Below are 19268 nucleotides of genomic sequence, written 5' to 3' on the forward strand. Positions count from 1 at the left end.
CGTTGAAAAACATAGGTAATATTATATAAAATCTATTTTCGAAATAGTTATATTTTTAGTCGTGAATGAATTACCATTTCGTGGTAATTTTTATTTAGAAACGAACGAAGATAAAGGCTTATTTTAATCACTATTTTTATACTTAAAAAGATGCTAACCTTACAGAATATACTAAATTAATTCCAAATAATGCTACTTATTTATTACCGATATACATAATAATATTATCAACACTATGCGTAAAGTTGTGAAAAATAGTGTCGTAGAAGATTTAAATAATGTAGATGTTCCATGGTATAATATAATGGAGGACGGAACAAGACAAATAATCGATAAAATAAGTCAGATTTACTGCCAAATGTGGAGCAATTATGTCTTATTAATTACACGAAAATGTACACACACACACACACACACACACACATATATATAAATATTTATGAAATCAAGATAATTAATGTTACGTAATAAATAATAATAAGATAATTCGTATTCAATATATTTAAACTTAGTTTGAACAGCCTTTAAACCGCAGAAGAGTTATAACGAATCGGTTTTCGAACGCGGTGATTTATTGTCGCTTTTAAATTAATTATACAAATAATACTAAAAACACGGTGTATTCTGCCCTGTTTCTGTGCAGCCCGTTGCTCCTTTTTTTTTTTTGTTTTTTTAAACGATTTTATTTTACGCTGTCTATAGTATTATTACAGCTGCTGCATAATAAAACGGCGGTACGCGAATCGTTATTTTATGTCACGCGATGTTTGATAAAATAATTTCCGTCGTATCGACGACTCGATAGATATTAGTGCACCTCGGCAAAAGTTTACATCGGAGTGATGGGTTATTTTTTTATTGTTATATTATTTATCTCGTTGACGGACGATGAATAAATTAAAACTGAATATAATTGAAACGGTCACAACGTTTTGCAGCTTTTTATCTCCACGGACAACGGTGCAGTTATACGTATTATACAGTAATAATATTACTATGCAGGAACGTTTTGCTTGACCTATGACTAATGCGTAAGTGGTAGGTATAGTTTACTGGACATGTTATGAAAAGGGGACATTTTTTTCCGTATCATCTAAATCATAACGCCCCGGTATTAAACATGATTAGAATATTATTACGTTTATCGCACTTGGAACGTTTTTTTTTTTTTCAACAACTTTATTGAAGTTTGCTTAATAATTATTATCCGATTCGGAATTTCGGATCAATATAATTCCACTGCACCCAGCCACGGCCCTGTGCTCGACGATGGTAATAATAATAATAATAATATAGTAGGTAATAATAATACGAGTCATAAATACCTAAACATTTGTTATTAGACATAATCGTATCGCCATCATCATGATATCATATTATTCGCAATAATTTATTATAGAGTTTCTGCCAACTACTATGTAGTAGGCAATATAACTTACTATAATAACCAATAATAATACGTTAAACGGTAACAGAGGCGCCGTTATTATATTATTAATAATATAATATAATATGTTCATAATTTTATTTAGGTAAAATATTTATGAACACGAATTGAAATTCCACAATATTATACATTATGTTATATAATAACGATGTATACTATAGGTTTTCATGTACAAAAAGCGTACTCGTATAAATATTTCGATGATCAAATCTTAGTAATTCGTTTATATGTTTATACATGTATAGATCGCGGTATTATATCGTGCGTATGCAATAAATGTACATCGAACTTTTTCTCGCTTTACTCGACATTTGCGTCGACATGACGATAATCTTTGCACTGTTGAAGCATATCACCGGCGGCGGATCCAAAGCTCGATTCGCGTTGGCGCGCGCGGGGCGAAGCACAAAAGGCCTGCACAAAACTTTTATTACACTCTTTCCGAGGATTTATCACTTGAAGGGATTTGTTCCGTTAATACACCTCCAGCCGAGAGTTGACTTAACGTCTCACGTAATGCGGACTTGTATACATTGTTCTTTGCGTAATTCTCACACTTGTCGCCCGAGGAAATTCTGACGTGTAAAATGTAAATACTTGCGTGTCGACTTATACGACCGATCGTCGATCAACGTATTAATATAAAATGAATTATGTTTATTTTCGGTGTAGTTAGTTAGGTACCATCGTTTTTCAATAGAATGAAAAAGCCCAGAAGGGTTGACGAGTTAATATAGGTCTGCAAACGGCAAAAATGGTAATCTAATTGGCAGTCGATATTCACAAATATGCGGTTCTAATAAGAACAGTGTAGAGTATATTTTTAAAGCTGTTTAAAAACAGATGTTAACATTGATCAAAGATAAATTATTGGAACTAAACTTGGCTCCTGCTCCTTATTTTAGGCTCAAACGTTTTAATATTTCCGAGAATAATAATAGTCATTGTACTAATACATGATGTATTAATAATTTTTTCATCAGTCTTACACCAAAATTGTTATAATTGTTTTATATATGTTTATGATGTATAATATACATTATAACTATATTTATATTTTCATCGAATATGTTATATTAGTTGTATTATAATACTGTCCAATCATGTATGGCATTGCCCAGTCTTAAACTCCGTCCAATGTAAGCTTAACAATTTTTTAACTCAGTTATTGGGGTGCTTACACCAGATATAACATTCCTATATGTTTAAAACTATATCCGATCATATTAACCATCTTATTTTCTGTAAGCGATAACAATATGTACAATAAGATATATATATATAATTATATAAACAAAAAAAAAATATTTGTTTTTCGTTATTCGAAATATCACTATAATCTTTAAAACGTGAATTTCTTAATCTAACCAAACTTTCTTAGGGCTAGGCACCTATAAATAGCAATAACTAATAAGTACATTCCATCGATCAAATGAATAGGTAAACAGTTTCGGCTCGACAATGATGAATCAGTCAAGATAATCAATTTTGTTTCTTATCTTCGTAATAACTCCGTACCAGTGAAGTAACCAGGATTTTTTTAAGGGGAGAGAGTCCAAAAATATAATTATTTTAAAGTAACAAGCGACTTCAATTATTATTTTATTGTTTGAATAATGTAAATATTGTAATAATTATAATGTAAAATTGAATGATACTCAAATGTAAAAAATAAAGATATTTTGTCAAACATTTTTATTATTTTAGAAAGATACTGCACGGTTCAAGAAGGTGGGGGTCCGGAACCGGGACCTCCCTCTGGTTGCGCCATTATTGTGTACATTATTCGACAATATCGCTGTTTACAATTTCTGTGTTTTATTTCATTGAATTATCATATCAGCATATTATCACAATATCACATAGTGTATTAGTAGTATTTGAAGCAATAATATTAAGAGGACGGTATACCCGTATGTGTTGTCTCTGTCTTACTAATGTAGATCATAGCAAATTTTCGTTCAGCAGAACACATTTTGTGATGTTAGCTTTAATATTAGAGTAAATTTACCTATTATCAAACTTAAAGGTAATAATGTTATCTCGGGCATCTCATAGGCCTTTATTGGTATTTTAATTTTTAAGAGAGTTACGAGCATTTTAAAGTTTTAATATTTTACATAACCATAACTCATTTAAAAATTAAGATATCAATAAAAGCCTTTGAGATGTCCTAGATAATATCCTTAGCTTTAAATTTGATAATAGGTAAATTTACTCTAACATTAAAGCTAAAATCACAAAATGTGTTCTGCTAAACGAAAATTTGCTATGCTCTACATTAGTAAGACAGAGACAACACATGCGGGTATAACGTCCTATTAAGGCCAGGTACCTATCGACGTTTTACTAATTCAAAAATGTATGATATTATCATTAAAAAATCGACTATCGTTAAAAAAACGTATGTCACGAATCTTGAATTACATTAAAGGTGGTCGTCTAAACACAAATACGATTTTTTAAATTGTATATGTTGCGAATATTATATTTTTAAAGAGCTTTTAGAGGCGTTAATCATGTTTCCAATTAATTTGGGTAAAATACTAAAATGCCTTTAAGTATGACGACTAATGTCCGCATTAAATGTCAATTGAAGATACCTAATATAATGACATACATTTTTTAAGCTAGCGAAATATCGAAACCGTGCAAGCTTAACACATCAATTTTTTCAACATGATATAATTGTTGCGACTTGTTTCTTTTCGTGTCACCTGTCGTTTGATACAAGGCGAAGGAGCCTGCCTCGTTGACACCCTGTTTGTCGGATTTGTGTGATTTTAATGAATTTAAATGAATTCTTAGCCCCCTCCGGTTTATATCGATTAGCTGGGATACTTTTGTTCTCGTGGGTATCCGAAGAAAAGGCCATTCGATGTTCTAGAATTCATGTCAAAGCTCCAATAGTTCACGGTTCTCTAAACGGTCCGATTCACCACCGCTTTTCGGTTTTATGTTAAGGTCAGCTCACATCATCCTCTTTTAATGCACTTCACGCTGATATCTAGATGTATATAGACAAAAACGAACGGATGGTCCGGTTGGAAAATCACAATCCGGTAAATCGCATTCGTGGATGGATAAACGGATAGTGTAGTGGACCGGCCTCATAATAAGTCGTATATATTTAATAAAAAATCCTTTTCTCTTGAGAGATAATTATTTTAAAAATGAACAGTATAATATAATAGTTATTAATCAATGAAGTATTTTTTACTCGGTAGGCGGTAAGTAAAATAATCTTACTGTTAATGACACTGTCGTCGTTATTATAAAAATTATATTATGATTATTATCAAGGGTGGGTATTAATTTGTTAAATGGTTAATTTCTTTAAAACTTTTTATCAAAAACTAGCTTATAAATTTTATAATTAAATTAATAACTTAATTAGATTGATTGTCCGTTAGATTCAACTTAGTTTTTTCCGTCAGTCTGTAAAAGTAATGGGTATAGCATACTTACAAAGTTAAAAATCGCTAACGGCAGTTTACATTAACAATGTGTATAAATTATACACGGGGTCAACAATCGCCTGAAATCGGGATTGGTGCCAGTACATAAAGCGTAACCTCGCCAGTTTCCACAGGAGTGATTACGTTTGCCGCCACGGTCCATTTGTTATGACGCTCACGGAATGGACCACGTCTGAATTCTGCCTGTCGTAAAATGCTAAGTTTAATTTAACCTGTAGTCTCTGAACCACACCGCGATCATTACACTTATTTAGGGAAAATCCATTTTATTTCATAATGTGCATATAAGTGCTTCCCTTGTCTGACAATATTATTGTCACGATTGATCGCTTACCCTAATAACTATCGTCGGGCAAACACAAATGGTTGCATACCCTGAACCAAAATCGGGCAGTAGATACTTGTATTTTTTTTGTTTGGACTAATCGACCAATCAATTTACCTAGACTTTCGATGTTTATTTTAAAATCTATAACTTTCTTCATGCGTTAAAAAACTAAATCATAATGTGTGCAGTACTTTACCTAGGTACTACTTAAATAATAATAAGTATAATAATTATTAAATGGAAGCCTCAAGTCTATAATTTGTTTTTTTTTTTGAAAACCGTTTCACATAAAATATGAAAAAATTAGCATTAACACCTCCATTAGAAGAAGTCATAAAGTCAAACTTTCACTATTTAAATAAGAGAAATATATGTCTGTACTGTCGATTTTTTAATGTATTTACATTGGCGGTTAATTACACCAACCGGGCCTATCTTAATTATATATTTTTATGTTGGTCCCACTTCAGTTAAAACGAAAGTATTCGTAATTTATCGTGATTTATATTATAATAAAATAAATAAATAAACATTTTATAAATTATTGAGTTTATTGGTAGGATATTTTAAAATTATTTATAGTTTTGTGTGGTCTATATAAATACGAAAAAGTAGCGTGGTTCAGATCTTTACTATGATAATTGAAAACAAGATCAAAAAAGCTCTGATATTTACTATGGCTTTTATTACAATTATTTTGTATTCTACGTGAAAATCGAAACGTAACAAACAATATTTAATTATCACTTATATATGTGTGACCCACTAGCCTGTTGGTACATCTAAAAATATGACGAAAAAAAGCTTTATTTTAAAACTGAAATTAATGAAACTAAATTTACCAGCCACCGTTTCTTATTATCTTCTTAATAAAAAAATTGGCGTTTCATAAGGTTATCTGGCTATTTATTGAAATTGGCTAGATACACGCCTTATACCATACTTACAATACGTAATAAATATGGTAAACTTTAACATGGTAAGTACCAACCAAAAGAGGTACACTGCGTGACGTGATAAACGAAATAGTTAAGAGGTACCTTTATAAGTAATGCCTATAGTCGAGTCAAAAGGTGACCACTGCACTGATGAAACTGCTTGTTACCGACCGATTCTGTAGATACCACGTATATAGTATATACGTCTTATATTTCATACAATTGTCAAATTACTTAAACCTCGTCGTGATCTTCGTTTTTTATTTTTTTTTTTTTTTTTGTTGTTGAGCACCAATGTAATGTGTGTATTACCGTAAAAACTAATGACGGACTCCGAGGACAAGAAGGAATTAAAAAAAAAACCTCTTTTTCACATTCACGAAAAAAAATGTGTATTTCAGCAGACAAAAAATATCATGATTATATATATATATATTAATATATTATAGTATAGAGGCAGACGATTGGTAAATTACATATATAGTATTATAATATATATCACCTACGTACATACAAATATATTATAATTATTGTTCATATCGCTGACACTTAAACGTAACACATGTTTATATATAATAGTTAATTATTAAAATATATATTATTTTTATTATTATAGTATTACGGGTAGAATATAATATGTTATTTACAATGCACGTTCATACGTGATAAAACGTCGTCCGCGCGAAAAAAAAATAAATCTTTGAGAGTGTATTATAGTAACACGTACTGACATGATATACGAAGGTATAGTTGATAAAGAATATTATTATTGAGAAATCAAACGGAAATCGCAAAAGACTTTACACATCCAATGAGATTTATGAAAAACAATATAGAAACCGTTCGTTGTAGAACGTTTACCTGCAGCGATTTTATTCTCAGCGCGAAATGTTTTGAAAACGCCGCTGCAGCGGTGAACAATAACAAACGACACGATGCGCACTATGACGGTGGGTGTAAAATATAATATTGAACGATTTACGCACATCGAAAGACAAACACGCGCCGCTGAACGGAAGAGGATGCTAGTTCATATTATTATATTATGACCGTACACTGCGCTGCAGATATTATTATTATTATAGACAACAACAATGATATCGAGTTATGTAAGCACAGGGTGGAAAATGGTTAAAAGGTCGGTTTTGAAATCCGAAATTGACAAGCATAATATAACACGTATTGACGGTTTTCAAACGAGTCAATAGAAATTATTGAATTGCGTAAATGTGTTAAATTAACAATTATTAAATGAATCATAAGCATTACATGTTATTATAATATTATGTTTTAATCGTTTTTACAGAATTATTAAATTCACTCGTCACAATAATAAAAATAAAAAATAAAAATGTCAAGATGGCAGCCGAGGCAGTGGCGATCGATGACATAATGATCGCTAATATAAATCTTAAATCAAAAAAAAAAAACAATAATACATTTTTCACAGTAAATTTAAATATAATAATATACATAATTTACAATACGAATTAGGATTGATTTATATAATATATATTTTATAAACAAATTTTTTCATTCGGTAATTCTTAGTTTTCCGCAAAAATAATAATAATGTATAAAATAAATGGCCGATAAACACGTATTAAAAAAAAAAAAAAATTGCCTCGAAAACCATAATAATATTATACTTGGGTAATAGTACAAAGGTGTAAAACGAGTTTGTATAATATAGAAGTGTTATACATCATAATATTATGAAAATGATTAAATTGTTCGAATTTATCGGAAGACGGGACAGCGCCGTTTTACGCGATAACAAACATAAACGGAGAGATGTAATTTAGCCTTTAGAATCAAAACCATAAAACGTTTGAGTAAGAACCACACAAGTGGTCCTTAGTCCAAAACTTATATATTTATATATATATATATTATTATGTTTTAATTACTTTAAATGGCAATATAATAGAGAACTTCATAGTGTTTATAGTCGACCAATCGACTTAAAACCAAATCACAAAAATTTCACAAAATATATAATATTATTATCATATACATATTATATAAAATAATTATTTTACGACAGACAATATATTCACACAATTTAAATTTAAAAAAAAAAAAAAAAAGTAAAAAATTATGTACGTAGGAACAAATTTAAGAAATAGTAATAATAATAAAAAAAAAATCATCAAATCAAACGATCGTTACACAATAATACGAAAATAGTTTTAAGACATAATATATTATAATATAATCTTTACACGACAAATGCATATTATTATTAAGTACAAAGCAGCATCAAACAACCGAAACGTTGGGCGGATCACGTCCGTTGTAAAAGCAAAAATAAAAAAAATCGTGTAGTACTAGGTAATGATTTGTTTTTTTCAAAACACCGAGATTCGACCGAGAAAAACGAACGGATTCGAATAAAATCCAGCAGAGTGTATTTATGTGCCACACAGTTATCGGTTACATTCTTTTGGTGTACACGAACAGGGATAATATTTTTTAAAATGACGTAGTTGTATTTAAATTCTTTAAAATCATGCGTTTTTACAGCTGCAAATGTGTATTTATTATTATTTTTTGGTATCGAAAATGGTTCGGAATGATATTGAATCGTACGAATGGACAACACTAAAAGGGTTTATTATATTGTGATAGTTTTCAACCCGAGTCGTTGAGAGTTTATTGTTCGATCAAAATTCGTTCAAAATATCGTTATTGGTATAGGTACCTAATTATTATCATATTATAATGTATAAAATAAAATAATAAAAATTAATAATGCTTAATACTAAACACTTAAAAATAGAACATTGAAAATATTATCTACAAATCGGAGCGGAGGGAGAGGGTTCACGACACGAATGCTTTACATGGTAGTAGCGGTATATAATATATGATATCAGTAGTTATAATATTATATTATATTATAATAGTAAACATTGTTTAGTAATAATAATAAAAGTAAAATGTATATTGTGTATAATATAATAATGATAAAAAAAATATTATGTAGTAGCAACATAATAGGTAGTACTTATATATTATAGTATAGTTGCTAGGTAGTATAAAATGCTACGGTAATAATAATAATAATAATAATAATTACATAAAATAAATGCTAGAGCGGCGCGAAACTTAGTCGGTCAAACTCGAATCGTTTCGCGTACAATTATAATTATACACCCCAATCATAATAATATAATATTATAGCGTTTATCATAATAATATATTATTAGTGTTAAGAATTTTTTATTCAAAATATATTTGTCAGTCGTGAAAACGTCACTCCGCATACACCGCCGCCGTTGTAATGTGCATTTTACGCGGAATACGTGTGGAGTATCGTGCAATCGTGTCATCGTCGTCGGATTGGTTTAGGTTCGCGTGCGCCCGTTTTTAAACGGCTGAATCCTTGCCGACGAAACGAGTCTGCGACACGGACCGTTTGACGTCGTACTCCACCTCGGTGTCCTTTTTTAGCCTGCGAAATGTGGACAAAAGGCGGACGGTTTAATTATATGTTATTACTGTTATTATTGTTAATTTACTACGGTGGCTAGATTCGTCGGCTTCGAGCGGTCGATTTTTGTCACAGGCACGTAGGTGTTATTGGAAAGAGGTGCAAAATAATACTCGTACGTGTTATTACAACGTATAAATATAGCGTAGTAAAAAAAAACGCGAGTTTTAAATTAGTTTCGATGGTCGGTCGAGAAATAATTGATATAAAATCCGAGTTAGATTTTATCAGACGTTAATAAAAAACATACAGCAATTTTCGACAGTATTTCCAAGTTCAATATGTAATTGGGCGATTTGTCCGATTTAGTCGATATAGATATTACGTATAATAGGCATGCAACGAATTCCTACCCGATTAGTCGCTCCTGACTAATTTATTTGAATTATTAAATTGTAATTTATAAAACGAAAACTACAATAATAATAATTCAACGACGGCACGCAAACTTTGTTGTAAAAAAATATCTGCAGCAGGTCTGTTTTCGGAAGCCTAACCTAACCTTACGGTGCAGTGAACGACCCCACGTAGTGAATGAGTGTGTTTGAAGGGGTGGAGGCGAATACAGGATGGTATGATTGAGGTATATGTAATCAAACAAACGGCCATCTGGACAATCGAACCAGGAACCTTCGATGAGGTGAGGATTTACGATTTTATTTGTGAATGCCGTTTTTCATATATACTTACATTTCGGTGGGTTCAATGCGCAAATTGTTGCTCTGATAGGTGTTTCCGTTGGTCAACAGTTCTTTTCCCTCGCTAGAAAACAACACGTAAATCGAATATTATATAATACACTCATTTAATAAAATCGTTTAAATCATGTTATATAAGACGGTACCATTATATATGTATAATACATATATTATATACACAGAGTAATTTATCAAGCATTTTAAATCCTTACTTTTTAATTTAATAATGAATTTATTTAAATTCTGATACTTGAAATTTTTAGATTCTTGAAATTGTACATAAAGTTTTTTAAACAAAATACTCGTACTTGTAAATTAGTTGGTGTATATATTGTTTTAAATATTGATATATATATATATATATATATATATATTAAATTCAAAGTTCCAACGAGTAATTTTTCAATTATTGAAATATTTATTTTAAGGTTAAAATTCCTTAAAAATGGTTTAAAAAAAAATACCAAATAGATACAATATTGGATCTATATTATTCATTCTAACTATTCTTATAAGTTATAAATACTGATAGATCAATATAACTATAATTGTCAAATAACTAAAACCTCTGTATTTTTAATCCCCCTTAATATGGATTTATCATCTTTAGTAGATAAAAAGTAAAATAACTCAAAAAATACTAGTTCGAATTTTGATTTTAACATTTTCAGATAAATTATATGTTAAATAATTTTTATTTAAAAACTATTTGGAAAACAAAAATTTGCTTCTCCACAGGACTGTCTTAAGGTAATATAAAACAATTTAAAGTATTTGAAAATATGGTCTTTAAGTATAATTAAAAATTTCAAAAAAATCAGATTTTTAATAACTTTGTTACTAAAGAAGAAAAGGGGTGAGCGTGCTTGGTGAGTCACTCTGTATATATAATGTATGTGTAAGTACTATATATAATACCAATATATATATCATGTATATTACCACTAGGTGGCGGTGGCACAAACTTTTTTCTTAGTGTTAAACGCACCTATAGTCTTTACAAGTTACACATAGTTATTATAATGTTTACAACAGACTGCATGTACCTAAGTTGTGTTACAACGACCAAAATTATATTATGTTTATAAGCGGCGTACCTATTACGTGCGTATATTATAATGCGTTGTAATTATGTTGCTTTAATCGAGAATTTATATTATGTATATTATACAAGGCGATTATTTTAACGTCACTCATTATACCAGTCAAAAATGTTTTTATACATCATAATTTTAAGTGCTGAGTACTTAGGAGGATATAAAATTCTTATCACTAAAAGACGTATTTTATTGTTTTTTTTCACTAATTTTCATAATATTTTATAGTTGCAAATTTTTTACGAGTTTGGATAGTTCGCAATATTAAATCAAAAATATGATCATTAGTAAAAAGTTAGCTTTTCTCATTGAAAATACCTATAGATAGGTGTTTAACAGTATTAGAAAACACGATGGTCAGTCGAGATATAAACTATAAATTAAAATATTTAATAAATTTAAGTTTAACTAATAAGAATAGGAAATTAATTTGTTGTGTAGCTATATTAAGTTATACATAATAAGACTTGTTAATTCATTTCTAGTTTAGTATTTATATTATAGTCTTTGTAAAAATGTTTTGCAAATTATTTATATATTTATATTTTAAAATCATCCAAGACTTTTCTGCTTTTATCAGGCTTGACTTTCTATGCCGAAACCCGCGTTAATATGTAGAAGTAATATGTATATATATTTTCAATGGTAAAAATAAGCATTTGCATTTGTATTTTAAAATTAAAATTATATTTTTATACTGATTGGGTCATCGTGTTTCTCATTTAAAGGCACTAGAAAAAAGGAAAAACACGGTTGCCCAGCACTACCCTATATACACAAGGTGGGTTTTTCATGAATCACGTCTTTTAAAAAATCACTATGTGTACACAAAGAATTTCTTACAGAGCCCCCAAGTTTGCGCCACCACTGACCTATGGCATTACCGTACATATACCTATGTATAGATTCATAACAATGTATATATTATTTATTTATCGTATATAGTGTATACAATATTATATTCTACATCGTAAAAAATGTAAATATAATAGAGGTATACACGTTGGCATGTGTTCGGAAAAAAACACCAAACATTTTTTTACAAATCGCAAAAGCGGGAAAAAATTAATTTAAAGCGAGTTAGTCTGCAGCAGACAGGTAATTGGCTTAAGTGTATATCATTATAATATATATATAATACTAAAACAACTTAAAAGCTTATAATATAAGCTTATTATAGTTTGTATATTGTATCATACATAGCGCTTTAGCAGTGTTGTTATATTAATATATAATAAATGCGAGTGTATATAAAATAATAATAACAATGATATTATTATACGTCGGTCGCCGCGTACGACAGACGTTCGACATTTGAAGAGCGCGCGAGGTCCGTCGCTGAAGTGTAGGCACTTGCGTATTGAACAGTTCTATAAGTAATTAGGGTGTTAAACCAAAGCCATTAACATCATGTCAAGTGTACAAAATTATTCAAATTTATATGTTCATTGTATAATATTATAAACTATATTATTATTATGTTAAACGCATTTATGATGTGTTAGCTGTAGCAGGCGTATATAGAAGATAACAGTATTATAGCATATTATTATATAGCAGCGAGATCTACGGTAGGTGCATATTATGAGTTATAATGTTACCGATACAAACATAATATAGATGTTATTATTATAGCATCGTTTCGTATCAAGTCGCTTATCGTTCAAATTAGTTGCTTATCAGTCTCAAAACACGCAGCAAATATTTTTATTCGTGATCGCATGAACAACGTAAATGCACGATGAACGAAAACAAAATAAAAAAAAATTAAAACCACTCACACAACGCACACAAAATAGAAGAATTGGTACAAAAATATTTTTGTAATAATTTAAATACATAAAAAAAAAAAACAAGGCGGCGCACACAACACAAACGGGAGGAAGATAAGAGAGAGAGAGAGAGAGATAGGAAGAAAAAGATCAGGCGTAATACATAATAATAATATTATAGCAGGCTGTATTGTAGTTATTATAGTTGCGGACAAAACTCCCCAGATTCGTAGTTTCTAAAAATTATTTTTGACATACAAGCGAGTAACTACAAGTTTCGATTTGGACGTTATAATTCCGAACATTAAGTCCATCATATAAAATATAAGTTATTTTATCTTTGTACTTAATATCAACTATTTTCTGAGTGGTGAAATTACTAGATATGACTATATTAAGATCGAATCTCAAAAATTATTATTTAATTAATAGTATTATGCTTTTAATGTTTTCCATTTAATATTTGCTTACTTACTTGGGATTTCGATTGCTTATCCCAAGATAGTTATATTTTAAATAATTCCTCCTCCTATTAATATGATTTAAGTAATAAGATTGGTAACGTATCTTAAGTCTTGAAAAAGTTGAAGGGAAATATTTCTGTTTGCAACGCATATGGTTTTTCATTAATTTGTCCGCAGTTAAAAAACACAGTACCTAATATTAAGTATTATGTATTACATAACAGTAATATAATATAGGTTATAGGTATAGGTATAGGTATAGAAAGTATAGAATATAACGCATTTGATAATTAAGATTTTGATATTATGGTAAATACAAGCGACCAAACCAAATCAATTAAATAATAACAAAAATATTAATTAATTAAACAGACAACACGTTTCTTACAACACAAAGTTCATATCTGGCAAGGGGACTTTCTCTACGTCGGAAGTGTAAGAAGAACCGTTTCCGTTACTGGACGATTCGCCCGTGCTGTTGTTGCAATACGGCAACGGAAAACGCCATCCATACAAACTGAAAACGGCCCTCGATTTGAATAAATAATAATAACAATAACAATAACAATAAAATGTAATATTATAAACACAGGTAATAAAAACACAATGACAAAATATCCACCAAGTCAACAACATGTAAGTATATATTATAATACAAATCTAAAGCAAAAATGTCTCACCGTCGCGGTTATCGCCACCGAATCAATTTTCTAACAGCTTATTATCGACTGAATATTTAATTATACACATTATACACAACATCGATAATTCTAATTTTGAAAAATAATATCGGTTTGATATTGTTTAATTAGCTGTAATGGTTTTTTTTTTTTTTAAAAAGAATTGCGAACGAAGCCATTTAATTAAACAAAAACTAATTATACTCTTAAAATAATATTTTATTATTTTATAAATATGTGTAGATCTTCGATTCAGGAAGAACTTTAAAAAAATGAATCAGAAAAAGTGAGTTAACGACGGAAAGACACTCTTTATAATATAGTTATTGATAAATTATAATAGGTATGACCAAAAAGTATAAAAGAGTAATATTACTTAAAAAAAGTGTGAATTTAATAAAAGGTACTATATAGATACTCAGACAATTTGAAATGTTCACGAATAAGTATATCAATTTATTATTATTAATTAAACGAAAAAGTGTAAATTTAGTAATTTATAATATTATGGTGTTGATCTTCATTTACTTTTTTTAATGTAATTTATCAGTAATCCATTAATAGATTATACTATAGGAAATACGTTTTTACGTAATATCTAATACCTAATATTGTAATATAAAAGAAATATTTTTTTGTTAAGGTTTACAATATTCATATCAGAGTAGGCGATATCTGACTAAAATTCATCATACAAAAAAATATATAACCTAACCTTACCTATCCGATTACTACTATTTGTTAAAATACTTATGTATGTTTATTCCTAGGGTTATAGGTTATAAGTGTGTTATAAAAATATCAATATTTCACGATTCCAAACACTACATTATAATATAATAATAATTCATATTTGTGTTATTTTCGAGGGCGGAAAAAACCACAACACACATATCATTAATTTTAAATATATATATACTTACGCGAGGACACATAACTTAACGGCCAAGGTTATATGGAAAACAAAGGGTGTTTATAAGTATAATAATAAAATATATATTGTCGTGTATATGCACGTGTTTAATAACATAGTTAAAAAATATAACGTGCACACGCATACATTCACACATTGATACATAGACATGCGCAGACTACAAATACCTATGCAACATAAACGATTGGGACCTTATCTCAGTGAAATTATACAATTATAATTAAAAATCATTAAAATATAAAAAAATTGAATAGGCATATTAAGTTCTAGTCGCCTTTTCACCAGTATGAGGGTTTTTCAACTCGTTTATATACCTTATTAATTGTATAATACTTTTTCAGAAACAGCTTATTGAAAAAAAAAAATTGAAATTTATTAGCAATAAAATTATGAATTAGGTATTCAAAAAAACAAGAACCTTCAAAGTGATATAAATGGGTTCTTTCTTGGAATCACGTAATAAGCAATTTATACGCAAACTATGATATAAATATACATATTATTATAGATGTAAAATACATTGTTTAGTTATCTAAAACCATTAAATATATATTTTATTAAAAACTAATATATAATAATAAATGCGAACAACCGTCACCTTTTTAAACTACTATGCTGTAATAATATCGCATTATAATAATACGAGAAATATACAGTATCGCTTTAAAGGATCATAACTAAATATAATACAACAAAAATAATTGATATAGTAACAGTATACACAAAACAATTCTATTTTACGACATTAACCGGCAAATCAGAGCACAATTTTAATGCAAACATTTAAAATGCTGAAGTCCGCTATTTCTTAAGTTAATCTTGTGATTACGGACTAAGAAAATTAATACATAATTGAACAGTAATTGTATATAATATCGCTTTATAAATATATATAACAAAAACTAGAAATAATAAACTCATATAATAAATGATACAAATTAATTATTTATTTATAATTTCAACGCCTCAAGTGCTAGGAATATAGAATAAATTATATATGAATAACAGAATACACAACATGAATACAAAAAAAAAAAAAATTATTAAAATAATGATGCAATTTTCTTATTATAAAAGGTAAAGAATTATTGATAAATAAATCATCATCAAATAAATTATTAGTACAGTACATAGCGCGATCAAGAGGGTTTGTATATTATATTAATTGCACGGAATTTTATTTTAAAAGTATACAGATGCTTTGAATTAAAGGATGGAACAGATAAAGGTAGTTGAAATAAAAAAATTAGAGTCAATTGACCCATGTACTAATTTATAGACAAACAAGATATTAAATTCTCTTTACCTATCTATAGATGATTAAATTGATATAGCACCTACAGACCAAAATGAAAAGATTCTTAGATATTTATTATTGATTTTGTTCAGTTCAATAAAATGTTAATTTATGAGGATACCAAACAAAAGAATTATGCATATGTAATAATGGTATTATGGATAGGTCATAGCTATATCAGCACTACTATATAATATTATGATATTTTTTGTGTAAGAGAGAAAGCAAATTATAATATTATTATCTATGCTCTTAGAAGGTGTCTCTTTCTAACACGGAGCATACTATTTTCATTCAACAACAATTCTCTAATGATAAGGTAAATTATAATTGTCTATAGACTTATCATTATTTTATGATCTATGCAATGATGAGGGCACTGATTTTAAAACACGAGGTGCTAAGCTACCCAAGCTTCCGAAAATGTCGACTAAATACCCAATATGTGTTAATTTAAAAACAAGAAATTAGTAAAAAAATAAAAATAAAATTATGGATTCTGAATTCTATAAAATACATTTCTTGAATTTCCAAGATAATGCTCAACTGATTTACGGTAAAATAATCATTATGCATATATGTATGTATGTTAACGACGATAAAAAAAAATATCAAAATAAACAGTGGTCGCTTTAAAGGTCAAATAACAACGTATTATTATGATTTTTTTTGTTTAGATAATCCTCAATACTATACATTATATAGTTGTTTGAACTCGCAAAACCTTCGTTAACAGCTACACCGGAGTAACTAAGTATAGCGACGGTTCAGTGTATAAAATATAATACGTATCATCTTTATAGTATTATTGTACACATTTTTATTTTAAATTTTAATAATGGCAGCGCACTATTTTTTTTTTTTTTTTTTTGTTACACAATTGATTTACAAATAAACGTCTACAATCGATTTTTGCTCGCAACGATAATTACACACAGATTTTATTGTGCATGTTTGACGTTTACAAGTTAATACTTTAACACAAAACCTGAAGTAGCACAAATAGTGGATATGGTGGCGGAGAGTAAGCCTTCTTATAAAATACGAATAAAAAATATTCGACTTACAACGAATATGGAAAGAGATTATTCCAAAACCCCGTAGAGGTTATATATTATTCATATATAAATACTACCCCTGAGAATTAATTTCATTTGCGTTACTGTCGATTTTCGATTTGTTGAAAATAATGTTTTTTTATATAATTTAAAGTTTTTATAAATAATTTGTATAGATTTTTTGAACTTCGTGAACCATAATTCTAATTTTATATTTGCCTTTGCAGCGTTTTCTTTTCGATGCACCTAAACGAAAATTGAACGAATACAGCTTATTTCTTTAGAAAAGCGTTTAAAGTTTAGATGAACTAAATAAAAGTATTGAGATGAGGCGATTCTCGATTGCGCTTCTTTTACAAACTCTAAACGCTTATGAACGAAAAAAACGATTACTTCAATGTAAGTAAGTATGCGATATTTGCGATATTTATATTTCTACAAATACTTGTGTCAAAATTTTAGTAAAAACATACAAACATAAACCATAGAAAGTTATGAAATCAAAAATAATACAGCGGTTAGTTCGTTAAAAATAAGTGGTTATTTTTTTTCACACAATATACTATGATATTATATAGATACACTTTAAATTATATAAGAAATAAAACACTTCGAAAAATCGACAGACACCTCGACTATAGCGTATTATTCCAATATAATTTTAATACATACATAATATAATATATAATGAATTCAGGTAAATTTTAAATTGTGAGTATTTAATAAGTACCTTTAACATATATATTATACACACAAAACATTTAATATAAGCACATCACACCACATAAATATGATGGGCGGGAGTTGAAATAAAAATGATGTTTCTTTTCATTGAAAAGGGTCAGATTTGACGTGTGAGTAACGACATGGATGTTGTTTTATATTATATGTGTATGATGAATGCGAAATGATGAGACACACATACACCACAGACAGCAAAATAATCTTAACGCACACTTGTTGGTAAATTATGTAAATGCACACGAGTTAGTTGTGCCTTAATATTATTTTCACACCGTTATATTAATAATAAAAAACAATATTTATATAACATAAATGATATATAATGTACACACACCTATACATAAATATTCTTACTATATCAAACGCGTTGATTTACTTTTCGTTGGGGACGTAGGGGGTACTAAAAGATGGGATAAGGGATAGATAATCTTTACGGCTTGAAATGTATATACCAATGTACCTATTTAGGTGAACACCGAGTATCAAACACGTCATAATATGTGTAAATGATGAATAATAATAATGAAACGTCGTTTACGGCGGGTATGATTCTTTCGACGTTATTATACTATAATATAAAAAAACGGTGTCGCATTATATTATTGTCACAGTTGGGGCGTATTAAATTTACCGTTTAAAATTAAAATGATTAAGAGTTGAAAAAAAAAAGTAAGAGAAAAAACTTTTTCCTGTACGATTATTATTCCGCATCTTTGGTCGCGTTTGTTGTATATTTTATATAGGTACCTAACACGACTTTAAAACGAAACCAACGGAAAACTTTTACTCGCTGCGGTGATGTCGATCGTCGCCGTCCATATTATATACTAACACTT

The 19268-nt window shown here is 28.8% G+C and overlaps 1 protein-coding gene across 2 annotated transcripts in view; it reads right to left on the bottom strand.

The window, feature by feature from the left end:
• Positions 1-6650: 6650 nt before the first annotated feature.
• LOC113554728 (fasciclin-2) overlaps positions 6651-19268 on the bottom strand; it is a 152011-nt gene continuing 139393 nt past the window's right edge. Inside the window, exons 13-15 of one of the 2 annotated variants that reach the window (XM_026958691.1) lie at positions 14108-14236; positions 10379-10450; positions 6651-9649 (exon numbers count right to left, since the gene is read on the bottom strand). In XM_026958691.1, coding sequence (XP_026814492.1) covers positions 9565-9649; positions 10379-10450; positions 14108-14236 — 286 coding nt within the window. In that variant the 3' untranslated portion in view covers positions 6651-9564. The remainder of the gene's footprint in view (positions 9650-10378; positions 10451-14107; positions 14237-19268) is intronic. The other variant, XM_026958692.1, reaches the window with a different exon arrangement.

The sequence above is a fragment of the Rhopalosiphum maidis genome, chromosome 2, assembly GCF_003676215.2.
Source record: "Rhopalosiphum maidis isolate BTI-1 chromosome 2, ASM367621v3, whole genome shotgun sequence".
In the NCBI taxonomy this organism is placed as follows: domain Eukaryota; kingdom Metazoa; phylum Arthropoda; class Insecta; order Hemiptera; family Aphididae; genus Rhopalosiphum; species Rhopalosiphum maidis.